The sequence below is a fragment of the Plecotus auritus genome, assembly GCF_963455305.1.
Source record: "Plecotus auritus genome assembly, chromosome: 9".
In the NCBI taxonomy this organism is placed as follows: domain Eukaryota; kingdom Metazoa; phylum Chordata; class Mammalia; order Chiroptera; family Vespertilionidae; genus Plecotus; species Plecotus auritus.
The window spans coordinates 8954181-8977072 of NC_137783.1; the positions used below are offsets into that span (position 1 = coordinate 8954181).

A 22892-nucleotide genomic window follows, 5' to 3' on the forward strand; every position below is an offset into this window, starting at 1 on the left:
GATTTAAACCTGTGCCTTGCCTTGTTTCCCCGAACTCGGATGTCCAGTATAATAAGCTCAGGCCCTGAGCGCTGGCTCGGGTGCCGCAAATATGTTCACATCTCTTTTATTTTTCTAATGAATCGCTCAGATGCCTCAGCTATTTGTTTTTTTTATTTAACCCTTATACAAGGATATGTTTTATGATTTTTAGAGAGGGAGGAAGGGAAAGAGTGAGAGAGGGAGAGAGAAACATTGATGTGAAAGAGAAACATCCATTAGTTGCCTCTGATATTCAACCCAAATGGGGATTGAACTTGAAACGCAGGTATGTGCCCTGGCAGGGAATCGAACCCACAGTCTCTTGGTGCACGGTATGACACTCAAACCAGCTGAGCCACCGGGCCAGGGCTCTGCTATTTTTTATTGCCAAGATGTCTAGTGTCTTCCTCTTGAGCATGTCCCTTCCAGTTTTCATCTAAGAATTACAATGTTGTATTCCAAAACCCATGAACGAACGGTGCTTCCGGTGCCAAGCAAAGAGGGAGCCTGAGGCTACCGACCGGCCACCTGCCTGTGGCTTTAGCGGCTGCCAGGCGGTGTCGCCGTTGCAAGCAGCCAGGAGGATGCTTGGCGGGTCAGTGGCTGAACCCTTCTTGGCCCTTCTCTGCATTTGCAACAGAGTTGCTGCATCCTTGGGCTCCAGAATAACAATGCTTAGTTCATACTCAACGTGTAGCCCCATTTCCCAAAGCATGACCTTCTGCCCTGGGGGCTGGGTGCTAAGGGGGTTCCAGCCAGAAATAGCCCTCCAACTTGCACACATTGTATCCCAGGTGCTCTCTTTCCTGGCAGTGCATGGAGGTGGAACTGAATAGTATATTTGTTTACTGTCCAGCCCTCCCTCCCTCTCTCCCTCCTTCCCTCCCTCCCTCCCTTTTTCCCTTCCTCCCTTCCTTCTCCTTCCCTCCTTCCTTCCATCCTTCCTTCCTATTGTAAGAACACTTAACTTGAGATCTACCCTCTTAGCAGATTTTTAAGTGCACAATACCATATTGTTGTCTATAGGCACGACATTGTACAGCCGATCTCTAGAACTTACCTTTTATAACGGAAACTTTATCCCCATTGATCAGCAACTCCCCCACCCCCCGCCTCCCCTCAGCCCCTGGCACCCACAATTCTCTTCTCTGGGGCCATGCCTTGGACCGTCTTAGATGCCTCATGCAAGTGGAATTTTGCAGCATTTCTCCTTCTGTGACTGGCTTAGTTCAGTTAGCATAGTCTTCAGGTTCATCCACGTGGCTGCATAGAGCAAGATGTCCTTCTGTCGCCGAAACCGGTTTGGCTCAGTGGATAGAGCGTCAGCCTGTGGACTGAAGGGTCCCGGGTTCGATTCCGGTCAAGGGCATGTACCTTGGTTGCGGGCACATCCCCAGTGGGAGGTGTGCAGGAGGCAGCTGATCGATGTTTCTCTCTCATCGATGTTTCTAGCTCTCTATCCCTCTCCCTTCCTCTCTGTAAAAAATCAATAAAATAAAAAAATAAAAGATGTCCTTCTGTCTCAAGGCTACAGCACTGCTTGGTCAAGGACATCTCGTTTCTTCTAGAAAGATTCTGATCATGCTGAACCTCAAAAGGGGAGGGATCAGAGCCCGTGTGCCCTCTGAGCCCAAGGCTTTCCTGGCCCTGCTGGTACCCAGCCTCTGTGTCCCATAGTTTCCAGGAGAGGTGGCTTTGATCAGGTCACCAAGTATATGGTTTTCCTTTCCTCAGGGACTGAGGGCCTTATCATTATATCCCAGACATCTGAGGGTCTTGTTTTCTTTTGTTTTAGCAGAACCAAGAAGGCTCCAAAAGCATACGAAATGTTCCGAATTCTGCCCTAACGGGCCCCACATGTTCCACGCTAACGCTGACCTTTGAAACTTAGAGGAAATGTGTTGTTAGTTTGTTAACCAGGACAATTGGGGAGACATGTCACCAAGCCACACGCATTTCTGCCCCAGGCGCTCACTTGGTGGGACAGTTAGGGCAGCTTTAAAAGGTGAGGAAAGTGTTTCATTTGCCTGGGACAGCCCCTTTCTCACACAGTAAACTGTGGATCTTGGAGATCAAGGTCCCCCGCCATTGCCTGGCTAAATCCCTGAGCTGAAAGCTGGATTCTCCCATCACCATATCCGGGCTTGTCTCGACGTGCAGTGAGCGCAGAGGGGAGCGTCTCCGAGGATAATTAATGCCTAAAACTAGATGGGTAGATTAATTTGGCATTTAATTTTATTTTACCCTGATTCATTCACAAATGGAAATCGGCAATTAGACAATGCAAACCTTTGAACCGTGGAGGGAAAGTTCCGGGAAGATGAGAAAACACAAGTCAGACATTTTCCAGTTCATTTGAGCGGTTTTCATTTCGCGTGATTACATGGGTGTCCTTAGCAATGTGTTCGGAGAGCCGGGCGGCTCGCTTTGAATGCCTTCCACCTGCGTGAGCTGCCTGCCACCCAGCCTCTGCGCTGGGGTCCCCGGGCTCCTGCAGGGGGTTTATCAGGATCCCAGGAGAAGAGCGAGGATGGCCTCTGACCTCTGCTGCCGCCTCTTCTTCCTTGACCCCAGCCAGCCGGCGGGAGGAGCATGCTTCTTGTTGCCTCTTCCCGCCTCCAGCCCCAGCCCGGGGTGAGATGAGACCTGAGGCCACGCAGCAGCAGCTGAGCCGTGGAGGAGGGAGCTCGCCGCCTCCCCCCTCCCTGCTGGCAGGGGGAACCTGACGTGAATCAGGCGGAGCCTGCTTCAACCCGCTCTAGCTTGTGGCCTCTATCTCCCTCCTTATCTCTTCTTTGGCAGAGGCTAGTGTAAAGCCATTTGTCCGTTCCTGTTGGAGCCTGTCGCTTACGAAGCGCTTACCTAGATTTACTCCGGATTCCCCTCTCTCCAGCCGGCCCCTTCGCTGCACCTGCCCGAGCTCAGAGTCTCTGCCTTGTTCTCCTCGCTCCTTCCTTCACCTGCCCGCATCCTCAGCAAAGGCACCTTTGCCACTGCTGGCCCTGAGACAGAAAGACTCAGACTCCCCTCCCCTCCCCTCCCCTCCCCTCTCCCCTCCCCCCCTCCCCTCCCCTCTCCTCCCTTCCCCTCCCCCCTCCCCTCTTAAAAAAAAGTCTTTATTGTTGAGAGTAATACAGATGTCCCTCTTTTCCCGCCATTTCTCCCCTCCACCCGGTTCCCGCTCCACCCCAGGCCTTCACCGCACTACTGTCTGTGTCCATAGGTTATGCATATATGCAGATAAGGTTTTTGGTTAATCCTCCCCCCCTCCCCCAGCCCCTTCCCTCTGAGATTTGTCAGCCTGTCTTTACACGGGAACCTTCTGTGGAAAGATGGGGTCCTGGCACCAGAGCTGTGTTACTGTCCTTCAGTATGAAAGTGGGTGGGAAAGGAGCAGTTTGGATCCACCCAAAAAGCCCAAACAGAGCACCCCATGTTTTTTGGGCATCAGAGGTATCGTAGTGGAGGGTCAGGAGCCAGACTCAGATCCAGCCTCGGAGACTGAGAAACAGGGAAAGTCAAGTCATAGGCAGGTGCTCAGTGTTAGGGGGATGAAGTGATGGGGGTGGGACCTCAACAAACGCAACGGGGAACAGAATCTCAGGATTAAAGGATGGAGGGCATCACTAAAGGGCATCAGTGTCAGTCACTCCCAGGGCAGGCAGAGGAGACCTCTGAGTGACACAGGACTTACCACGCAGGAAATTCATCCATCCCTTCATCCCTGCATACACTCCTTCATCCATCCCTCCATCCCTCCATTCCTCCATTCCTTCATCCATCCCTTCATCCCTGCAAGCACTCCTTCATCCATCCCTCCATCCTTCCATTCCTCCATCCATCCATGCCTCCATCCCTCCGCCCCTCCACCCCTCTATCCTTCTACCCCTCCATCCCTCCATCCTTCCATCCATCCCTCCATCCCTCCATCCATCCATCCCTCCATCTTTCCATCTCTCCATTCCTTCATCCATCTATCCATCATCAATCCATCATTCATCCCCCATCGATCCATCCTTCAGCTGGCCCGCAGTTCTTATGCCAGGAATAAGGACCTGCTTCTCACCTACAGTGCAGAGGGGAAGGCGGGCACACACCATCATGACAACCTGGAGTGGCCCTGCGGTCAGGAAGGGACAAAGCGCTTTGGGAGAACAGCCAGCTCAGCCGGGCGGGCCAGCAAGGCTTCCTGCAGCTGCTGCCATCTGAGCTGGGCTGGAAGGATGAGCGACATGGGCGAGCGCCGCTGTGGCAGGCGCGGGACACGGCCGGGGGCTGTGGGTGTGAGGAACGCGGATGCGCGGGAGCTAAACAGCACCCAGGCGCTGGGTTTTGACGACCAGCAGCACCGGCTACGCAGCTCACAACTGCCATCTTGCATCAGCCCAGCCACCCAGCACGGGCACAGCCGGCGAGTGACCGAGTGACAGCCCAGCAGTGCCGGCTGCCACGTGGAGATTTGGGAATCAGCCTGGCCTTGCTAACTCTGAAGCCCAGGTTCTGTCACCATTTCCAAACGATTGCCGGTCGTGACAAGAATGCAATGTTCCTTCACGGCGCAGGCTCTCGGCCTTTAGTTCCGGGCAGGCAGGATGAGGATCCCGGCCAGGCTCGGCATCGACCCCCTCCTGGCTCAGCAGCCGAGACAGCCTCGCTGGGAGGCAGTGTCCACGGAGAGTTAGGACGTAATGTCCATCGGAACCTCTCGGCGTCCTTGAAAAGGAAGGCCTGCCCAGGTAATACATGCTCGCCAGCCTCCTACTTTACCTGATTTCCTTTGGGGCACGCTTTCCTGCTAGAGAGTGGTTTCTCTGTGACAGCTTAGTAATGGCAGGAGTCCTTTCTACAAATAGGAAAAGATCCTCCCGGTGGTTTTTTATTATTATTACGAATGCAGTCACGTTTATTGAGCTCAGTCTGTTGGACCCCAAGGGCCCTAGATGTGTAAGTCGTGTGCCCTTTTCCCAGGAGCCCTCCCCCCACCCCCATTTACCTGGTTGGATTTGGGACTTCCTGCTGAACTGTCATTGGAATTCAAAGTCCAGGCCTCAGCTACCCCAAGGCGGCCCCTGTGAGGGGCCGGGCTGTGGATCCCACGGGAGATGGATTCTTTGCCGTCACGGAGTGACAACCAACTCAAAATCATCCATGATTGTGTCCCCCGATTGGGGTCATCCAGGTGTTTGCCTTCCTACCTTCTCCTTGCCCCATGGCCAGTTCATTAATCATAGGAAATCCTCTGTTTTGTGGATTTTGCATTGAGAACAGTGCCGGTCAAACGTTTGGACTTGGGACTCCCTGCTGAACTGTCATTGGGGGAGCAGGGAGGTATGGGAGACCTGGAATCATTCCCAGAAGTGGGGTAGGTTGGGGGATGGGGACCTGAAGGGGGTCTCTGGGACCCTAGACTCAGACCCCTGGTGTAAGACTATGGGCCGCTGATGGATCCCCTCCCCTGCTTTTTCCTCTGCACAGGGGACCCTCTGCTCTGCCCAGTGGCCGTTTCATGTGCTTGGACCCATGAAGTGCGCAGGCAGGGAGACCTAGCTTCCCCTTCCAGCCTAGACCTAAACTTAGATTTACCGTTTCTCTCTCTCTCTCTCTTTTTTTTTTAAATTCCAAAGGTAGGGGGTGCTTCTCTTTCATCCTGCTCAAATGTGTTTTATCCACTGAGAAAGGAATGGGTCAAAGAATGGGGAGAAGGGAGACCCCAGTATTCCTAGGAGGCTGGCTGCCTCCTCATCCAGACAACAGCCTGTGGGGGTCCAAGGGCACCCCACTCCGGCCAGCACCCACAGCCTGCCACCCTCAGGGGCTGGGTGGTTGTCATGTCTAATTAATGCTCAGGTCTCAGCCAAGCTCAGAGTTCAGCTCTACCCAGGGATACCCCAGGCCTCTCCCAGGCGGTACCCCAAGTTAGTTATCCTGCAGTCACCTCGGCGTTTCCACTTCCGTGGGCATTTCCAACTCAGTGAATGGGAAATCGAGCTGTCATTTTCCAAAGCCGTTAATTACGCAGAAAATGTGGCCTCCAAGAAAAGCAGGAACTGAAGCATGTGAGAAGTACCACCCCGAGCAGGAGCTGGGACGTTTTTTGTTTTTCCTTCCCCGATCGCTGTCCGTGTGTTTGTGAGTGAGGCGGGTCGGTTGGCACCTTGGTTTGGCTGCTCCTAGAACGGGGCAGCTCGAGGCCTCCGTGTCACGTCTATAAATGGAAGTAATGACTCCATCCTCACGGGGCAGCTGGGAGGGCTCAATGAGGCCTCTGTGCAGCAGCAGCAGCAGCGGGCCCGCCACCTCACACAGGACACAGTCTGTCCCCTTTCTCCCTCACCCTTTCCCCAGGTTTGATCTTAGGGGACAAAGAAAGCTTAAGACTCCAAACGTAGCATTTCGCCCCCAGTGGCAGGCAGAGACCGTCGGCGTAGGCTCTGTGGGCCGAGGGGGCAGGTTCTTACTGCTTCACACTTGTAGGCACCCACGGGTTCAAGCAGCATGTGGGAATGTCACCCTGCTATGTGAGGCCAGCTGCTAAGCCTCACCCTTCAGCATTGTATAGTCTGGTAGCATTCGGGAAAACGGGGGGCGGGGGGGTGAGGGGACAGATGCGGGTACAGACAAAGTCCAGGGGCGCTTCGAGCGTGTGTCACCTCAAGACCATTCTGTGCAGAATAGACAGCTATTGACACACCACACGACGCACAGGAAGGCATGAAGGGGATGAAGGACGCTGGGCCTGGAGTCCTCGATTCACTATTGTCTAAACTGAATGGGCAGTCGGGGGGACCGTGCTGGCAGCCTCGGGGGCACGCGCTGTGTCGGTGACCCTTAGTAACCGTGAAGAGAGGCGTCTTGGAGGTGCTGTGTCTGAGTCAGTGATGTGAGCTCCCCAGCAAAGGGCAGCCACTGACTCGGGCACCTTCCTCCCGCCCGATGGTTCTGTGCCGTGACTCACCCGACCACCCGGTTAGGACGTGAGCCACAGCCGGGGGCAGCGTGGCTGGTTGTACAGGACTCGGGGGCCCCAAATCGGCTGAGCCAGGGACAACGTGGCAGGGACGTGTGGATGACGGCGATGGTGACGAGGAGGAGGAGGATGGGGAAAGCAGCATTTGTTTGACATTTACTGTGTGCCAGGCACTGTGCTAAGCACTTCCCAGCAGCCCTGGGAGTGGGGGCGGTCACGTCGCTCCCCATTTCACCGATGACGAGGCGCGACCCTGAGTAGCGTCTGTGGGCATCCAAGGGATGCCGCTGGGACGCACACCCAGAGGTGTCTGCAGGGCCCGGGTTCCGGACGCCGGGCTGCCTACTTCCGGTACAAAGTGTGTGGATCTTGCTGGTCCCTCAGTTTTTGGGAGAAAATACCTTTAAAAAGACTTCAATGGCTCCATTTACTTGATGCAGTTAAGAATCAAACTGGTTGGCTTTAGCATTGCTGTAACATCTGCACTGTTCCGGTAAAAATAACTAACCAAACAAACAGGCCCTAAGATCACCCGTTGGGTGGCGTGGTTGGGGAGACAGGTCAGTAGTAACATGGCTTCGGTGGACCATGTAAGACAGCCCCACTGCCCTGCAGAAAAGTAGGGGGTTGTGTAGTTTTCATAGCGGGGAGCTCTAGGACAAAGTGTAGAACAGCGAGGCACGAGGTGAGGGGGTGGGAAGGTGCTGCTGAGTAGAGGATGTGGAGCATGAGAAGGGATTACAAAGCAGGGTCATGGATTCTCTGAAAAGGAGGAGGATTGAAACCTGACTGGAAGGAGTGAGGTGTTCTGTGGATGTGTAACCCCACAGTTCCCGGTCGCCTGAACAAGACCCCGGCTAGGAAGGACGGTATGAGGGACCAGCTGTTTGCTGAGCTCCAGGTCTCTGTTGACCTTAGAACAACTTGGCTGGAGGAGAAGCGACCGGATGCATATTGACTGTTGAGCATATTTTTCCTTAGGACGTCTGCAACCCTATTAAAGATGAATAGGGGATGTTACTGTCATATGTTTCTGCTTCAAGTCTGTTTGTGCAAGTGGAGGCTGTTAGCCAGTCGGACATTCACTGCCTCCCTCCCACCCCCCACTACACCCCCTGGACACACAGAAACTCGGCCCCTTTAATGTCCCAAAGGTAAATGAACATTCCGATGAGTTTGGAGCGTGGGGCCACACCTCCCTCGGAGGTATTAGGGCTTATCCTTTGGGGGTGGGGTCAGGGGAAGGAGTTTTTCCAAACGATTAAAGTGAAGCGTGTAGCTTTAATTGTTCGTCTTCTGGGATCTCCCAGAGAAGCACTGTTTGACTGAAGGAGGCCAGGAAGCATTTGGGATAATTTCTAGAACGTACCCGTGTTTCCCTAAAGTAATTAGACTCCGTTTCCTCTGGCTGTAAACGTCATGATGCGAACATTCGCCTTTTCCCCGCCCTCATTCCTTGGCTCAGGGCCCCTCCCTCCAGCTTCAAAATCAGCAAAGGCCAGCCCAACCTTTCTCACATCCCATGGCTCTGCCTTCCTCCCACTTTCAAGGACCCTTGTGGTCACACTGGGCCCACCTGAGGAATCCAGGATAATCTCTTCCACCTCACGGCTCACAACCGCAATCTTATTTGCAGAGGCCCTTTGTCATGAACGGTTTCTTAGGTTCCAGGGATTCGAGTGGAGATGTCATCAGGCGCCATTATTCTGCCTACCCCAAGCACTGTTTCTTGCGAGCTTCTGTCTTGATCTACATTTTGGGATGTCGTGAATCATCATACCAAAATCGTCATTTCCCCTGGCTTCCCAGAGGTTGTGAGAAGGCACAGAACCAAATGCACAGCTTTCCTCTAGCCGGGGGTATGTGTGCATTATCTTTCTATGGCCATGGATTCCAATCCCGTTGATTTTTTTTAACGTTGATTCTGTTGCATCAAAGCTACACCGGAATGCATCTCACACTTCTTTCTGAAGCAAGAGAGGGTTAGTTAGGGCATCAGTAATTCAATGGAGCCGTGCTGGGCGCCCTTCCCAGCCCAGGGTTCCTGAGCCGGCGACTCGGAGCTTCTTAGGTTCCAGGAGGAATGTGAGGCAGCTTCTGTCACTCACTCCTTAAGGTGGGGGTGCCTGCAGGATTCCCCACGAAATAAACCCACACCGTGTCGGTCTGGAGATGTAAGCTCTGGCTCTCCCTGTGAAAGACGGGTTGAACATCTAGATTTCCATTTCTCCTTGTGGCTCAAAGTCACACAACCGCCCGCCCAAGTTTCCCTGCAGCAATAGAAACGCCGAATGGGATAAGATGTATTCTTCAAGCGTTCCAGCATATTTGTCCTCCGCTGCTATCCCATCAGAAAGCTATTGGAGAGTTTCAGCATCCAGAAAACTCCAATGTCTTTTCTCCCTCCACTTCTTCCCATAAAAGCAAGTATTGTCAAAGCTGGGTTTTCTACACTAATGGACATGCTGTAGTGTGGGTAGCACAAAACAACTTTATTGACTTGGCGCCGCCGCGTAGGGTTGTTTGCAATGTTCTGTGCTCCCGTTATGACTTACAGTCTGTGGAACCGGGGCATCATCAGGCTGTGCATGGGAAAGATTGGTTGGAGCGGGAGGAGGCCCTGGCCGAAGGGCCGCTCTGGGGCATCCAATCAGAGGCTGCCAAGAGCCCTTTCTAGGTTGGAATGGATGCCCTTGCCAACTACCGTAACTTGCTTTTCAAATGTGCCACGCAGAGATGAGCTGTCCAGCCCGCCAGCCTCTCTGCTGATCCTGATTGACGGCTGTCAGGGTTCAGGCAAGGTGTCTGTGTGAGGGATGCCGAGATGGATCGGATGCTGCCCCGGTCTTCCCTCAGGAGCTGCTGCAGTCTGATGTGATCAGAGAGCCTAAGGAAGCTTCCTATCTCTGCCCCATAGACTGCTGTCACCAACTCTCGCCCTGGAGGGACCCTAGGCAGGACGCGTGGACAACAATGAGGCGTGGCCCTTCCTGGGACCCAGCATTGCTTCCTCCCGGGGGAGAGAGGGCGCTTTCTCGCAGCCCTGGGGGCCAAGCGCAGAGGGCAGCGACCACAGCCTCAGGGACCCGCGTGCCTGGCCAGGAGCTGCCGAGGAGCCAGAGGAGCAACGTGGTTGGGGTTCCTCGGGGCGAGTGGGGAGCGGGCGTTTGTTAAAGGGGGTGTAGCCTCTCCAGTATCGAAATCAAGCTGAGCGGGGGTTTGGGGGAACAGGCATTGGCCTCTGCTTGGCCGCAGAGCCCTTCCCGGCCCAGGAGATGGGCATCAGGCGAGTCTCGAAGGCTTCGGAGACCTCAAAGTCCTCTTTCCCGGCACCGTGGGCTGCGGTCTGGCTGAGGCACCGAGAATCACGTCCATCAGCGAGGCTTTAATCCCAGCAGGAGCGGGAATCCCTGTGAAGAGCCGGGGAGCACACAGTGTGCGGGGCTTGGGGCATCTGTGCCGGGGGCCTGGGAACCAGGGCCTTTGCTCCCGAGTGGACACGTCCTCCCAGATGGCAGGAGGACCTGAGCTTTCTGAGGGGCGGCCTGAGCCCCCAGCTGCACAGCCTGCCCTCCCCCCGCCCCCCTCGTAAATGCTGGGCCTTTGCTCCGAGGAGCCAGTGTGCGCAGCCCAACGTGGGGAACAGCAAGGCCAGAAACCGTCCCCTGCCAAATGGATCTAACAGAGGTCCTGATTTGCCCAAGGCTGCCTTCCAGATGTGCTGTCTCCCGGGAGGCCGGCGGGGAAGGAGGGCTAAGGTAATTGACTAGACACCGAGGGAGGGAAATCTGCTTTGTGTCACTGCAGCAGAAAGGGACCGGGACTGCGCTCCTGCTCGGTCGGCCCAGGTCTCATATCAGCAGCATGTTTCCCCAATTATTTTCATTCTGCCTAAGAGATGAGCAGCATCAACTAACTTACTGACATTTCGTCATTGTCAACCTATGCCTTTCCCCCCTAAACCCCCAAGGGGGGCAAAAAGTAGCTTTTGTTAAAATGCATTTATTTGGTGAGCTCATGAGACTGAGATGTTTTACGTCATGCCCACAGGGTCCCTGGCCTGGGACGCCTCAGATTTGTGGTGGTCAGAGTTGCCGACTTCAGCCACAGAGGGGTAGCCTGTTGGGAGTATGCAGCAGACGATAGACGAGGATGTGTGTTTCTGTGTTTGGTGTGGTTTTTGTTGTTGTTGTTGTTGTTGTTGTTGTAGCTGCAAGGGCTTAACGGTGGGAGGGACCAGGGACTGGGGAGAAGAGATGGAGGGGTGGGAAGTAAGAGTTTATTGGGCAATGTGTTTTCTGGGTTCTGGGGAGGCGCTGGATGTAACTGACATTGAGGTCCTGCAGCAGCCAGTGGGAACACGCACCCATTTCCCAGGTGAAGAAACTGAGAGGTGGAGGAGTGAAATGACTCCCTAAGGTGCAAGAGCCTGGAGCCGGGCAGGGCTGGGATGAGCACAGGTGTGCGCCCCTGCGGGCCTGGCATGCTTTGCTTCCTCTCACTGGCCCGCTGAGGAAGCTTTCAGCAGTGAAAGGCTTGAAGACCAAGACTCCAACGCCCTCGTTCTCACACTGGGCTCCAAGAAGAATACGAGGGATTTCTTACACAGGCAGATTAATAAGGGGATCCTGTTCCAAGGCCCTGGGTTTCTCCCGTGTGGGCAGTGGCTGGTCCCAGAGACCCTTATTAAAGGGGGGCCTCGTTAACCCATAGACTCACTGCCCTCTTTAAAAACATATATATAGCCCTAACCCAGTCATCGGCAAACTGCGGCTCGCGAGCCACATGCGGCTCTTTGGCCCCTTGAGTGTGGCTCTTCCACAAAATACCACAGCCTGGGCGAGTCTATTTTGAAGAAGTGGCGTTAGAAGAAGTTTACGTTTAAAAAATTTGGCTCTCAAAAGAAATTTCAATCGTTGTACTGTTGATATTTGGCTCTGTTGACTAATGAGTTTGTCGACCACTGCCCTAACCGGTTTGGCTCAGTGGACAGAGCGTTGGCCTGCAGACTGAAGGGTCCCAGGTTTGATTCCGGTCAAGGGCATGTACCTGGGTTGCAGGCACATCCCCAGTAGGGGGCGTGCAGGAGGCAGCTGATTGATGTCTCTCTCTCATCGATGTTTCTAACTTTCTATCCCTCTCTCTTCCTCTCTGTAAAAAAAATCAATAAAATATATTTAAAAAAAAATAAAAACATATATATATATATATATATATATATATGTATCTTTATTGATTTTAAAAAGGAAAGGAGAGAGAAAGTGAGAGAGAGAGAAAGAGAAACAGCAATGATGAGAAAGAATCATTGACTGGCTGCCTCCTGCACGCCCCCCACTGGGAATAGAGCCCACATCCCGGGCATGTGCCCTGACTGGGAATCCAACCGTGACCTCCTGATTGCTGGGTCTGCGCTCAACCACTGAGCCACGCCGGCCAGTCCATCTGCACCGTGCGGCCCCCGTTGTGCTCCTGCGTTGTGTTCAAAGTGCTCCCTGAGGCTAAGTCAGCGCAACGTTAGGAAGAAGGCTCTGAAGAACAATCTGGCCAAATGGTGGCAGAGGGAGAGCGATGAGATGTTTGATGACTTAAGTAAAATCCCAGAAAAATGAAAGCCCAACGCCCTCTGCATGTTCCCCTTCCAGGGCTGAGTCCCGGCCATTGGCAGTTCCTCTCAGGGAGGGCCCTGTGCCACCACCACCGCGCATGTGGCTCTAGGCAGGGCCTTAACCTCTTGGGCCCTGAGCTTGTAGGTGCGATGAGGGCGTCTTCTAGAAAAATCTTGGTTTCTATACTCCAAGGAACCCCAATGCCATGACGCTCACATCATATGTAACAGCGGAATGCAACCACGGGTAAGAGAAATAATAACGCTGTGAAAGCAAGTGGGGTTTTTTCTCCCCAAGTAGCTTCGAGTGTCCCATAGACCAGCGGTCGCCAACCTCTCAGATCTCAGGGACCACCGGTTGGCGACCGCTGCCATAGACCATATTTCTGAAGTGGGAGGGAAATCCAAGAGCTTAACTAATATTTAGAAACTCTGGTTAATTAGTGTCAGAGCCTGGACCGCATCCAAGAGCTCACAGGCTTAGTCCAGGGCTCCGTTCCACCAGGCACACGGCGAGAAGACATTGAAGGCCTCGGGGTAATCAGGAGGAGTTAAGCCGGCACGTCTGGTAAGGTTTTCACCTGTTCGCACTTCTCCTGAAAGCGTTAGAAAATCGGTAGGTAAATGGTGAGCCCCACGCTGTCAAAGGCCCCTCCGCTGTTTGAGAAGACGCTCCTGCATTTTATCATTATAATCGCTTTTTTGCCCCCAGTGAGCAGCACGCTCCCTTTAACGTGGCATTTCCTGCCGAAGCCACCGTTTCCTCCTCCTCGGGTCTCCCGAGGCCAGCGTGGTGTGGGCCGGCATGTTGCTCCTCTCTTTAAGAGCAGGGACCCTTCTCTTTCAGAGGAAGATAGGTTTTTTTCCATGAGTGACTCTTCATTTCATGTTCGTTTTGTCCCAGAAAAACCACCGTGTTCATCGCTGCTGTCGTCATGGAGATTTCATGTCTCCCGAAGAAGCCCCATTGTGGGTTTCCTTTGTTAATCCCACTGGATGTGGAAGCGTTCTGGCTCGGATGGCTGCAGCCCCGGCGGGGAAGCCATTCAAACGGGCTGCGGCGTGATTCCTCACCCCGGGCGGGCAGCGGGAGCGTGCAGAGGGGCTGGCCTCCTGGATGCTGGGGGAGGGGAGGGGGATCGCTAGTGCTCAGGCCGTGATTGCGGATTGGACAGATGAAGATCTGGGTCCTAACAACCTACTAGACACTTGGGTCTCCACAGCACCGTGAACTCAGCACGATTCCACCCCAGCCCTCCACGTTCCTTGCAGACCTGTCCTCCCGTGTCTGCCCCCACAGCACCAGTGTCTGCCCAGGTGTCCATGTCCTGATTCTGCCCACCCCCTCTTTCCAGTCTTGACTTCTGGTTGAGCGATGCCCACCCCTCAGTGGACCCTTTCTTCCTCCCCTTCCGGCCCTCAGTTCTTCCCTTCGGTTCACCGCTGGCGGCAGCCTCCTAAGTAGCCCGTCCTGGGCCAATTTCCTGCCCTCCCCATCGCTGCTAGACCAGTGATGTCACAGAGTAGGTACTGAGCAAGTCTTTGCTGAACCATTGGGAGACGACAGAGGCTTCCTCTTATGCAAATCAGATCTTGTTGCTTCTCCGTGTAAAATCCTCCAGTGGCTTCCACTGCTTTTCAAGTAAAAGCTTAACTTCATTAGTTAAGCTCTTGGGTCGGTCATTCAAGGCTCTTTGCAGCCTCACCTGGCAGGGGCCATCTCCCGTCACTCAGCGTTTGCCCCCTGTGGCCCTGCCATCCCCAGGAATGACAAACTATTTTCTGGAGGGTGCTTGTGTGAAAGGTGGTGATGGATAAGGATTCCCGGCTCTGTAATCAGATTAAATAGGGTCACATTCCAGCTCTACCCCAATAGCTCTACCTCCGGGAAGGCGTTACTTATCTCCTCTTTGCCTCAGTTTCTTCATCTGTAAAATGGTGCTCACGGTATCACTTACTAAGGCTGTTGTGAGAATCGGATGTGTGAATACAGCACTTAGACCAGTGCCTGGCACATACAAACACCACATTATGGTTACCCTGAGATTATTATGAGTGTGGTTACTTAATCCTATGCCTCTTCCTTCTGCCGGGAACACCTTCCTCCACCGTGGCCCCATAGATCCTACACATCCTCCAAGTCTCAGTCCCAGTGCCACGGCCTCTCTGAAGCCAGCTTGTGTAGCTGAGTCCTATTATAAGCGTAAGCTGTGGGGGTCAGAATGTGTGATTTTAAATCCTGCTTCTAGCCCTGGCCAGTGTGGCTCAGTTGGTTGGGCATTGTCCCGTGCTCCAGTTTTTTTGTTGTTTTTTTTTAATAAATCTTTATTCAGATTATTACAATTGTTTCTCCTTTTTCCCCCCATAGCTCCCCTCCATCCGATTCCCACCCCACCTTCTGCCCTTACCTCCCCCCCACTGTCCTCATCCATAGGTGTATGATTTTTGTCCACTCTCTTCCTGAACGCCCCCCATACCCATTTCCCCCTGAGAATTATCAGTCCACTCCCTTTCTATGCCCCTGATTCTATTATATTCACCAGATTATTCTGTTCCTCAGGTTTTTAATTCACTTGATTTTTAGGTTCACTTGTTGATAAATATGTATTTGTTGTTCATAATTTTTATCTTTACTTTTTTCTTCTTCCTCTTCTTTAAGAATACCTTTCAGCATTTAATATAATACTGGTTTGGTGGTGATGAACTCCTTTAGCTTTTTCTTATCTGTGAAGCTCTTTATCTGCACTTCAATTCTGAATGATAGCTTTGCTGGGTAGAGTAATCTTGGTTGTAGGTTCTTGCTATTCATCACTTTGAAAATTTCTTGCCACTCCCGTCTGGCCTGCATAGTTTCTGTTGAGAAATCAGCTGACAATCATATGGGTGCTCCCTTGTAGGTAATTAACTGTTTTTCTCTTGCTGCTTTTAATATTCTCTCTTTGTCTTTTGCTCTTGGCATTTTAATTATGATGTGTCTTGGTGTGGTCCTCTTTGGATTCCTTTTGTTTGGGGTTCTGTGCGCTTCCTGGACTTGTAAGTCTATTTCTTTCACCAGGTGGGGGAAGTTTTCAGTCATTATTTCTTCAAATAGGTTTTCAGTATCTTGCTCTCTCTCTTCTTCTGGCACCCCCATAATTCGGATGTTGGTATGCTTGAAGTTGTCCCAGAGACTTCTTACACTATCGTCAACTTTTTGGATTTTTTTTTTTTCTTTTTGCTTTTTCGGTTGAGTGTTTTTTGCTTCTTTGTATTTCAATTCTTTGACTTGATTCTTGTGTTCCTCTAGTCTGTTGTTGGGTCTCTGTATAATATTTTTTATTTCAGTCAGTGTATGTTTAATTTCTAGTTGGTCCTTTTTCATATCTTCGAGGGTCTCGTTATATTTATCGGCCTTTTCTAGGATATTCTTGAAAAGCCTTATAACCGTGGTTTTGAATTCTATATCCAGTCATTTGTTTTCGTCCATTTCTTTCATTTGTGATCTGTTTCTTTGTTGCCACATTTTCACTGCTTCCCTGAGTTGGTAGGGTAGCTTTGTGTGCTAGGTTTCCTATATGGCCCAGTGGGTCGGCCTCCCCAGTTAACCTGAGGTGGATACTCTTGGTGCACCCCTTTGTGGACTGTGTGTACAGCCTTGTTGTAGTTAAGTCTTGATTGTTGTTGGTATCACTGGGAGGAATTGACCTCCAGGCCAGTTGGCTGTGAGGATCAGCTGTGTATATGCTGGGAGAAGTTCGGTGCTGGAGACAGCCTTATAGGATTAGACTTGCCAAATTGCAAAAGCCTCTGTGCTCAGCTTGGATGGGGTGGAGTCTCAGGGCGGAGCAGACAGTTTTGGCTTCCCATTAGCCTTGCCCTTGCGCGCGCACACCTCCAGACCTCTGCCTTCCCCGGCTCCCGAGTCTCCGCCCGAGAGCCCAGATTCCCCCCGCAAGAGCGTGGGTCCCCAGGGGCTCGCCTGGAACTGGGGTTCAGTGCAGTCAGAACTGGGGCTCAGTGCAGTCAGGAGCTTCCGACTCCCTTCCACTAGGGAATGCCTGTGGCAACCTCCGCAGTCTTTGTGCGCACTGGCGCGCACGCCACCAGACCTCTGCCCGCCGGGGCTCCCCTGGGTCTCCCCCGGGTCTCCGAGTCTCCGGGTGCCTTTCTCTCTACCTGACAGTCCAGACCCCCCCTGTATGAGACTGGGTCCATGGGGTTTCGCCCAGAACTGGGGTTCAGTGCAGTCAGAACTGGGGTTCAGTGCAGTCGGGGGCTTCCTTCCCCCTCCCACCAGAGAAAGTCAGCCAGGCTCTCAGCCGCCCTTCCTCTCTGCACGCACAAAGCCCCTTTGCCGTACCTCCAATTCTCTGTGAGCTTTTCTCTTTCCTTCTAGTTGTAGAATTTCCACTCAGCCAGCTTTCCTGTGGTTCTGGATGGTGTCCATTCTGTCTTTTAGTTGTAGTTTTGAAATTGTTGTGCGAGGCAGCAGTTTAGGTGCTTACCTATGCCGCCATCTTGGTTTCTCCCTGTGCTCTAGTTTTATTCACACACCTGGGTTACCAGCTCCATCCCAGGTAGGGAGCATGCAGGAGGCAATTGATCAGTGTTTCACTCTCACATAGATGTTTCTCTCTCGCCTTCTCCCTTCCATTTTCTCTAAAAATCAGTTAAAAAGAAAGCATTTTAAATCCCGCTTCCGACAACTCACTATTTTTCTCTAGTCCAGGGGTAGGGAACTTCCTTTCTGCCACTGGCCATTTGGGTATTTATAACATCCTTTGCGGGCCATACAGGATTACCAACTTAAAAATTAGCCTGCTGTCTTTAGTCAGACATTGAATTAACTCATGCCTTGGCAGGGCCAGACCAAATGATTGCTCAGGCCTTATATGTTCCCCACCCCTGCTCTGGTCTAAACTTGCCAGGCTGTGGTTTTCTTATCTAGAAAATTAGGGGAGGGAAACAACAGTCCCTACCTTGTTGGAGTTGTTAGGAAAAAAATATTAAGTGTGTAAAGACATACCCGGCATCTACTAAGCACTTCATTCATGTTAACATTTTTATTAGCAGCCTTTCTTTTTTTTTTATCAAGAGCTAGCCACTGTATTATTATACTCTTTCTCCATGTTTCTCTCAGCTTCTAGACTGTGAGTTATTGGAGTTCAGGGACAGGGAGCTTATCATTAGATCACAACACTTGACACATCACTCCATCAATGGAACGGACACAAATGCAGCTGCTCTGTCAGTATGTGGAACCATCGGCCCACATTGCTTTAAGAGATTTCAGGGTGGGGGGCACATAGTGCAATACAGAGGCTTTGTAACATAGGAATCTATACCTGAAACCTATATGACCCTGTTAATGTCACCCCAATAAACTTTAAAAAACATAAAGAAAAAGAAAAGGAGATTTCAGAGAACTGCGAAGGAAGAGCTGATAAGAGAAGGAAGTACCTGTGGGGGAGGCTTGTTTCCGTTCTTTGGAAGGTACTGAAAACCGGAAGTTACTTGGAGCTACGCCATTTCCTTTGGGCCAGAGGTGTCTGGGGATGGGAGAGGACATCTGTCCAGCCAGGGCAGGAACGGACTGCCCAGCCACGACACATGTTCTATGGGTGGGATTGACAGTATCACATACTGGTTCTTAAAAAGGGTTGTGCTGGTAAATATTTAAAAACTCTTCTCCCAGAACAACACAAAGCCCTGATTTGCGGTGTGCGCTGATTACTGTGGTGTAAATATTCCCACCGAGGCCGCTTACAAGCTACCACTGCCATTCCTCATGAAATTCCTGAAAATGTACCCGTCGGCTAGCAAATGAGCAGGCTCCATCACTCCACTGTGTAAACTTCTTTTTACTTCGGTTTTTATCTCTGTAAAATGCAATCCTATAATGTGATCCTGTCTCCAAACAGAAAGGCCCCAGGCAGCTGGGTCCGACGCGAAGGAACCGTGGGAGTGGCCGTGTTTTAGCGAAGCTGCCTGCGCTCACCGTCCCTCTGAAACGCCCATCCCCTCTGCTGGCTGTGTCTGTCTGAGGGCCAGGGTCCCTGCTGATGGGCTTCTCTCCAGCACCGGGCCGCCCAGCATTCTGCTCGGAGCAGTACATACTGCTTTCTCCTCTGAGTCGGGATTGTGCCCGGTGCAGCAGACTGACTCAATTAGCCTTTCGTTCCAGAGTCCAATTGTGAGTCAATTCTGAGGTTGTTAAGCAAAATGAGTCTGGTGGCAGTCGCCTCGCGCTCAGGGACAGTCATCCACATCACGGGACTGTTCAGTTAATAATAGTCTCCTCGAGAGACCACGAGAAACGGGAGACACGGAGACAGAGCGACCTTTCATCCGTCTGGGTGGGGGTGGGGCTCACCGGGTGGGGTGCGCAGGGCTGCCAGGTCAGAGAGCCGATGGATCGATCGATCGGGTGGCGTGCAGAGCGGGAGCCGGAGCTGCCTGCCCCCGCTGTTGGCTTTTGCAAAGTTAGAAGCCCGGGACGGCGAGATCATTAACTTTCATGACCAGGAAAATACTTCTGAAATTAACACTCCATCCAAGCTGGATGCCATTGGAGCCAGCTGGGTGAGCCTGGGCCACCTCCAGGGATTTCCTCCGAAAAATAAATCCTTTCACCAGGCTACAGGCAATGGCCGGGGTCTATGCGCTCCAGTGTGTTCAATTAGAGGCAGAACAGGCCAGCGAGGCTCAGGCTGCGGGAGAGAGCCAGGCGCGCCCACCTGCGTGCCTGAGTCTCAGATGGAGGGTTTTGTCGAGTCACTTGGCTTCAGCACTTGGCCCTGCTGGGAAGCCACATAAGGGGCCCCCCAGAGAGGGTCAGGTGCCGTGCAAGACAATGAAGCCGAGCTCCAGCACCTGCCCCGGGGGATTCACAGCGATGGAACCAGGCCCACACCATACGGAGCGCACAGATCGGCACAGATGGGTGGGAGGGGGAGGCAGACACGCCTTGTTTACAAGGGTCCGAGGAGAGGCCAGTCTCCCAGGAGCACTGCCCAGCCTCTGCCGTGTGCTGGGAACCTTTCAGTCCCCTGCTACTTGAAGCACGCCTGTGATAACGGGATGCAGATGTGCTTCCTGCAGGCCTTGGACAAACCTTGGTGATCATCCCACTTCCTACCTTGCTCGGTCTGCTTGTAAAAAGATGCTAAGTAAACACAGTTGCCTGGGCGGAAAGAAGTGAAAACAGCACGGGGTTTGTGGGCTGCCCACGCGGGGGAGCGAAGGAGAAGAAAGCTGAGACAACCGTTCATTGTCGGCCGTAATCGCCGGAGAATTTAACTTCTCTGGCGGTCCATTGTGCTCTTCACATGGATACAGAGCTGTTGTCTGCTGAGATGACCTCAGAGGGCCCAGCTCGCAGGCCAGATTTCTCCAACAATATCCTCTTCAGACTGAAAAACAGCCAGTTGGTCACAAAGAGGCCTCTCCCCCCTCTTTCCTCCCCCACACCAGAGTGTCTGCGGCCCCTCTCCACACTGGGTCTCTGCGACTTCACCGGCACCCAGCACATTGGGGGGACTGGCTGGCCCCCGGGGAGTCCCCAGATTTGCAGACATACTGCGTTTTCATCGGTAGACCCCCTCCCCCTCCGCCCTCCCCCCCAGCATCACCTCCACCTATAGCAGACACCCCCCCTCCCCCCAGGGAGAGACAGTGAAACCAGGGCCACAGGGAGCATCCCTCTGCCTTTCCCTTCAGTTGCAGAAAGGCAGGCTGTCCCCATGGCCACTTGGCTGGAAGAAGCACTGCCCCCGGCTGGTGGGTGAGCGATGGCTTACAGGACAGATACGTGGAGTTTTAGCGCCAGGAGGAATTTCGGGAACAGACGGGCGGCAGGAGCCTATTTTGATGCCAGGGACAGGGTTGTGTGTAAAGTAAATATTTTCCCAGCGTGGATCTCCGGTGAGGCTGTAGGGAAGCTGATTTCCTCAAGATGCAAATGAGTCGAGTTAGAAATAAATATTGAATGGAAACTGCAACGCATCTTAGTTTCTCCAGTTGTGGGCCCCAAAGACTTCTCCCAAATAAGCCAACGCCGTTCAGGTGGGCAAGGGGTGGGGGTGGGGGGGGGTGTTGTACTGGAGAGGAGGCTCCCGTTTTCAGACTTTGCGTTTTCTGTATTTTGTGGGGTGGAAAAGGCGTAACCACAAAGGAATCAAGCAAAGTTATGTCTGTCTAGAACAGTGGTTCTCAACCTTCCTAATGCCGCGACCCTTTAGTACAGTTGCTCATGTTGTGGTGACCCCCAACCATAACATTATTTTCGTTGCTACTTCATAACTGTAATTTTGCTATTGTTAATGAATCGTAATGTAAATATCTGTGTTTTCCGATGGTCTTAGGCTCTACAGCAGCGGTTCTCAATCTGTGGGTCACGACCCACAGGTTGAAAACCGCTAGCAGGGTCGCCTAAGACATCGGGAAACACAGATGTTTACATTACAATTCATAACAGCAAAATTACAGTTATGAAGTAGCAACAAAAATAATGTTATGGTTGGGGGTCACCACAACATGAGGAACTGTATTAAAGGGTCGCGGCATTAGAAAGGTTGAGAACAACTGGTCTGGGCTGGGGATATTTTTTAAAAATATATATGATTATTGATTTCAGAGAGGAAGGGAGAGAGAGATAGAAACATCAGTGATGAGAGAGCATCATAGATCAGCTGCCTCCTGCACGCCCCACACTGGGGAATGAACCTGAAACCCTGGCCTGTGCCCTGACCTGCAATCGAACCCTGACCTCCTGGTTTATAGGTCGATGCTCAACCACTGGGTCACGCAGGTGGGCAAGGCTCAGGCTATTTTAAAGCACCCTCCCCCCTCTCTTCCTAACCCAGATCTCGCCTCGCGGATTTTTTCACCAACTGCCAGCCGGAGTCCAGATCTGCCAGCAGCTGTCTGAAGGAAAACTACGCCGACTGCCTCCTCGCCTACTCGGGGCTCATTGGTAAGATGGGGAGGAGCAAGATGGGAGGAAAGGCTGGTTTACAAATACTCAGGGACTCTTCCCGCTGTAGCTGCCATGGCCTGTGAGAGCCACAAGCTCCCAGTGACCTGTGCTGGGGTGTTGATATCAGGCCTCTAGGACTCGCCTATAAAGAAAAAAAAAAGCAAAAAGGAGGCTAATGGGCTCGCAAAGGCAAAGACAGGGAGCAGGGATTGTTAAAGAGCAGGCAGACAGCAGCGCAGTAGGAGAACCAATCATGTGGAACCAAAGTACGAACAAGCCTGCTTAGGGGAGCGGAGAGCGCGTCAAGCCAAGGAAATGGAATCGGGGGACTTTGGAGAAAGGGAACTTGGACGTCGTTCATTCTGGGGAAATCCAAAAGGCTGTTTTCCCAGAAGCGGCCCTTTGGAAAGAAAGCCCCTGACTGCTGGGGTCCTGCTCACCATTCATGGCCTTGCTAATGCGGCTCCTGCAGTGCAGGGGTGACTTAGCCTCCGTATGTTTTCCCTGAGAACAGACTCAGCAGCAGCAACAGTCCTTTCTGTCTTTCAAGACCTGAGGCACAAGCAGACCAGGTGCTTGGCGCCCAGGAGACCAGGGTGACTGAACAGGCACCGGTGGGTTGGCAGAGAGCCAGAGGGAGGCAGATATGTGCCCCTGGGTCAGTGTGGCTGGCAGGAGGGCAGGCGGCCGCTCCGGGGACCAGGTCCTGGGGAGCTTCGGGATTGACATTTGGGAAGGAACACACAGTGCAGGCTGGGAGCGGGAGGGAGATCGCGGCTGTCAGGAGCGCGATGGCTCAGCCAGGGTGTGTGTTCGTGCCAGGATCGCGCACGTCACCAAGCAGAAGGAACTCCCCGCCCCCCCACCGCCCCCAACACAACAGCACAGACCAAATTCTTTGTCACCAGCGTGTCCTCAGCAAGAGCCATGGGAAAATCGACAGTGGGACTTACACAGGGGTATTACAGGTGTGTGCGTACACGTGTCCCTTCCTGCACTCACAAACAGCCAGTTGGTCACAAAGAGGCCTCTCCCCCCTCTTTCCTCAATCCCTACTGGGGATCGAGCCAGCAACCTGGGCATGTGCTCTTGACCAGAATCAAACCCGGGACCCTTCCATCTGCAGGCTGACGCTCTAGCCCAGGGGTGGGCAAACTTTTTGACTCGAGGGCCACAATGGGTTCTTAAACTGGACCGGAGGGCCGGAACAAAAGCATGGATGGAGTGTTTGTGTGAACTAATATAAATTCAAAGTAAAGGAGCGGAGGGGAGAGCAAGAGAACCCTCCGCTCTTTTGGCTCCGCGGGCCGGATAGAACAGCCGAACGGGCCGGATCCGGCCCA

At 52.7% G+C, this 22892-nt stretch overlaps 1 protein-coding gene across 2 annotated transcripts in view; it reads left to right on the top strand.

Annotated features, from left to right (window-relative positions):
* GFRA1 (GDNF family receptor alpha 1) overlaps positions 1-22892 on the top strand; it is a 194544-nt gene that overhangs the window by 135570 nt on the left and 36082 nt on the right. For both annotated transcript variants that reach the window (XM_080642810.1, XM_080642811.1), the window contains one exon: positions 21437-21546. In XM_080642810.1, the coding sequence (XP_080498936.1) occupies positions 21437-21546 (110 nt within the window). The remainder of the gene's footprint in view (positions 1-21436; positions 21547-22892) is intronic.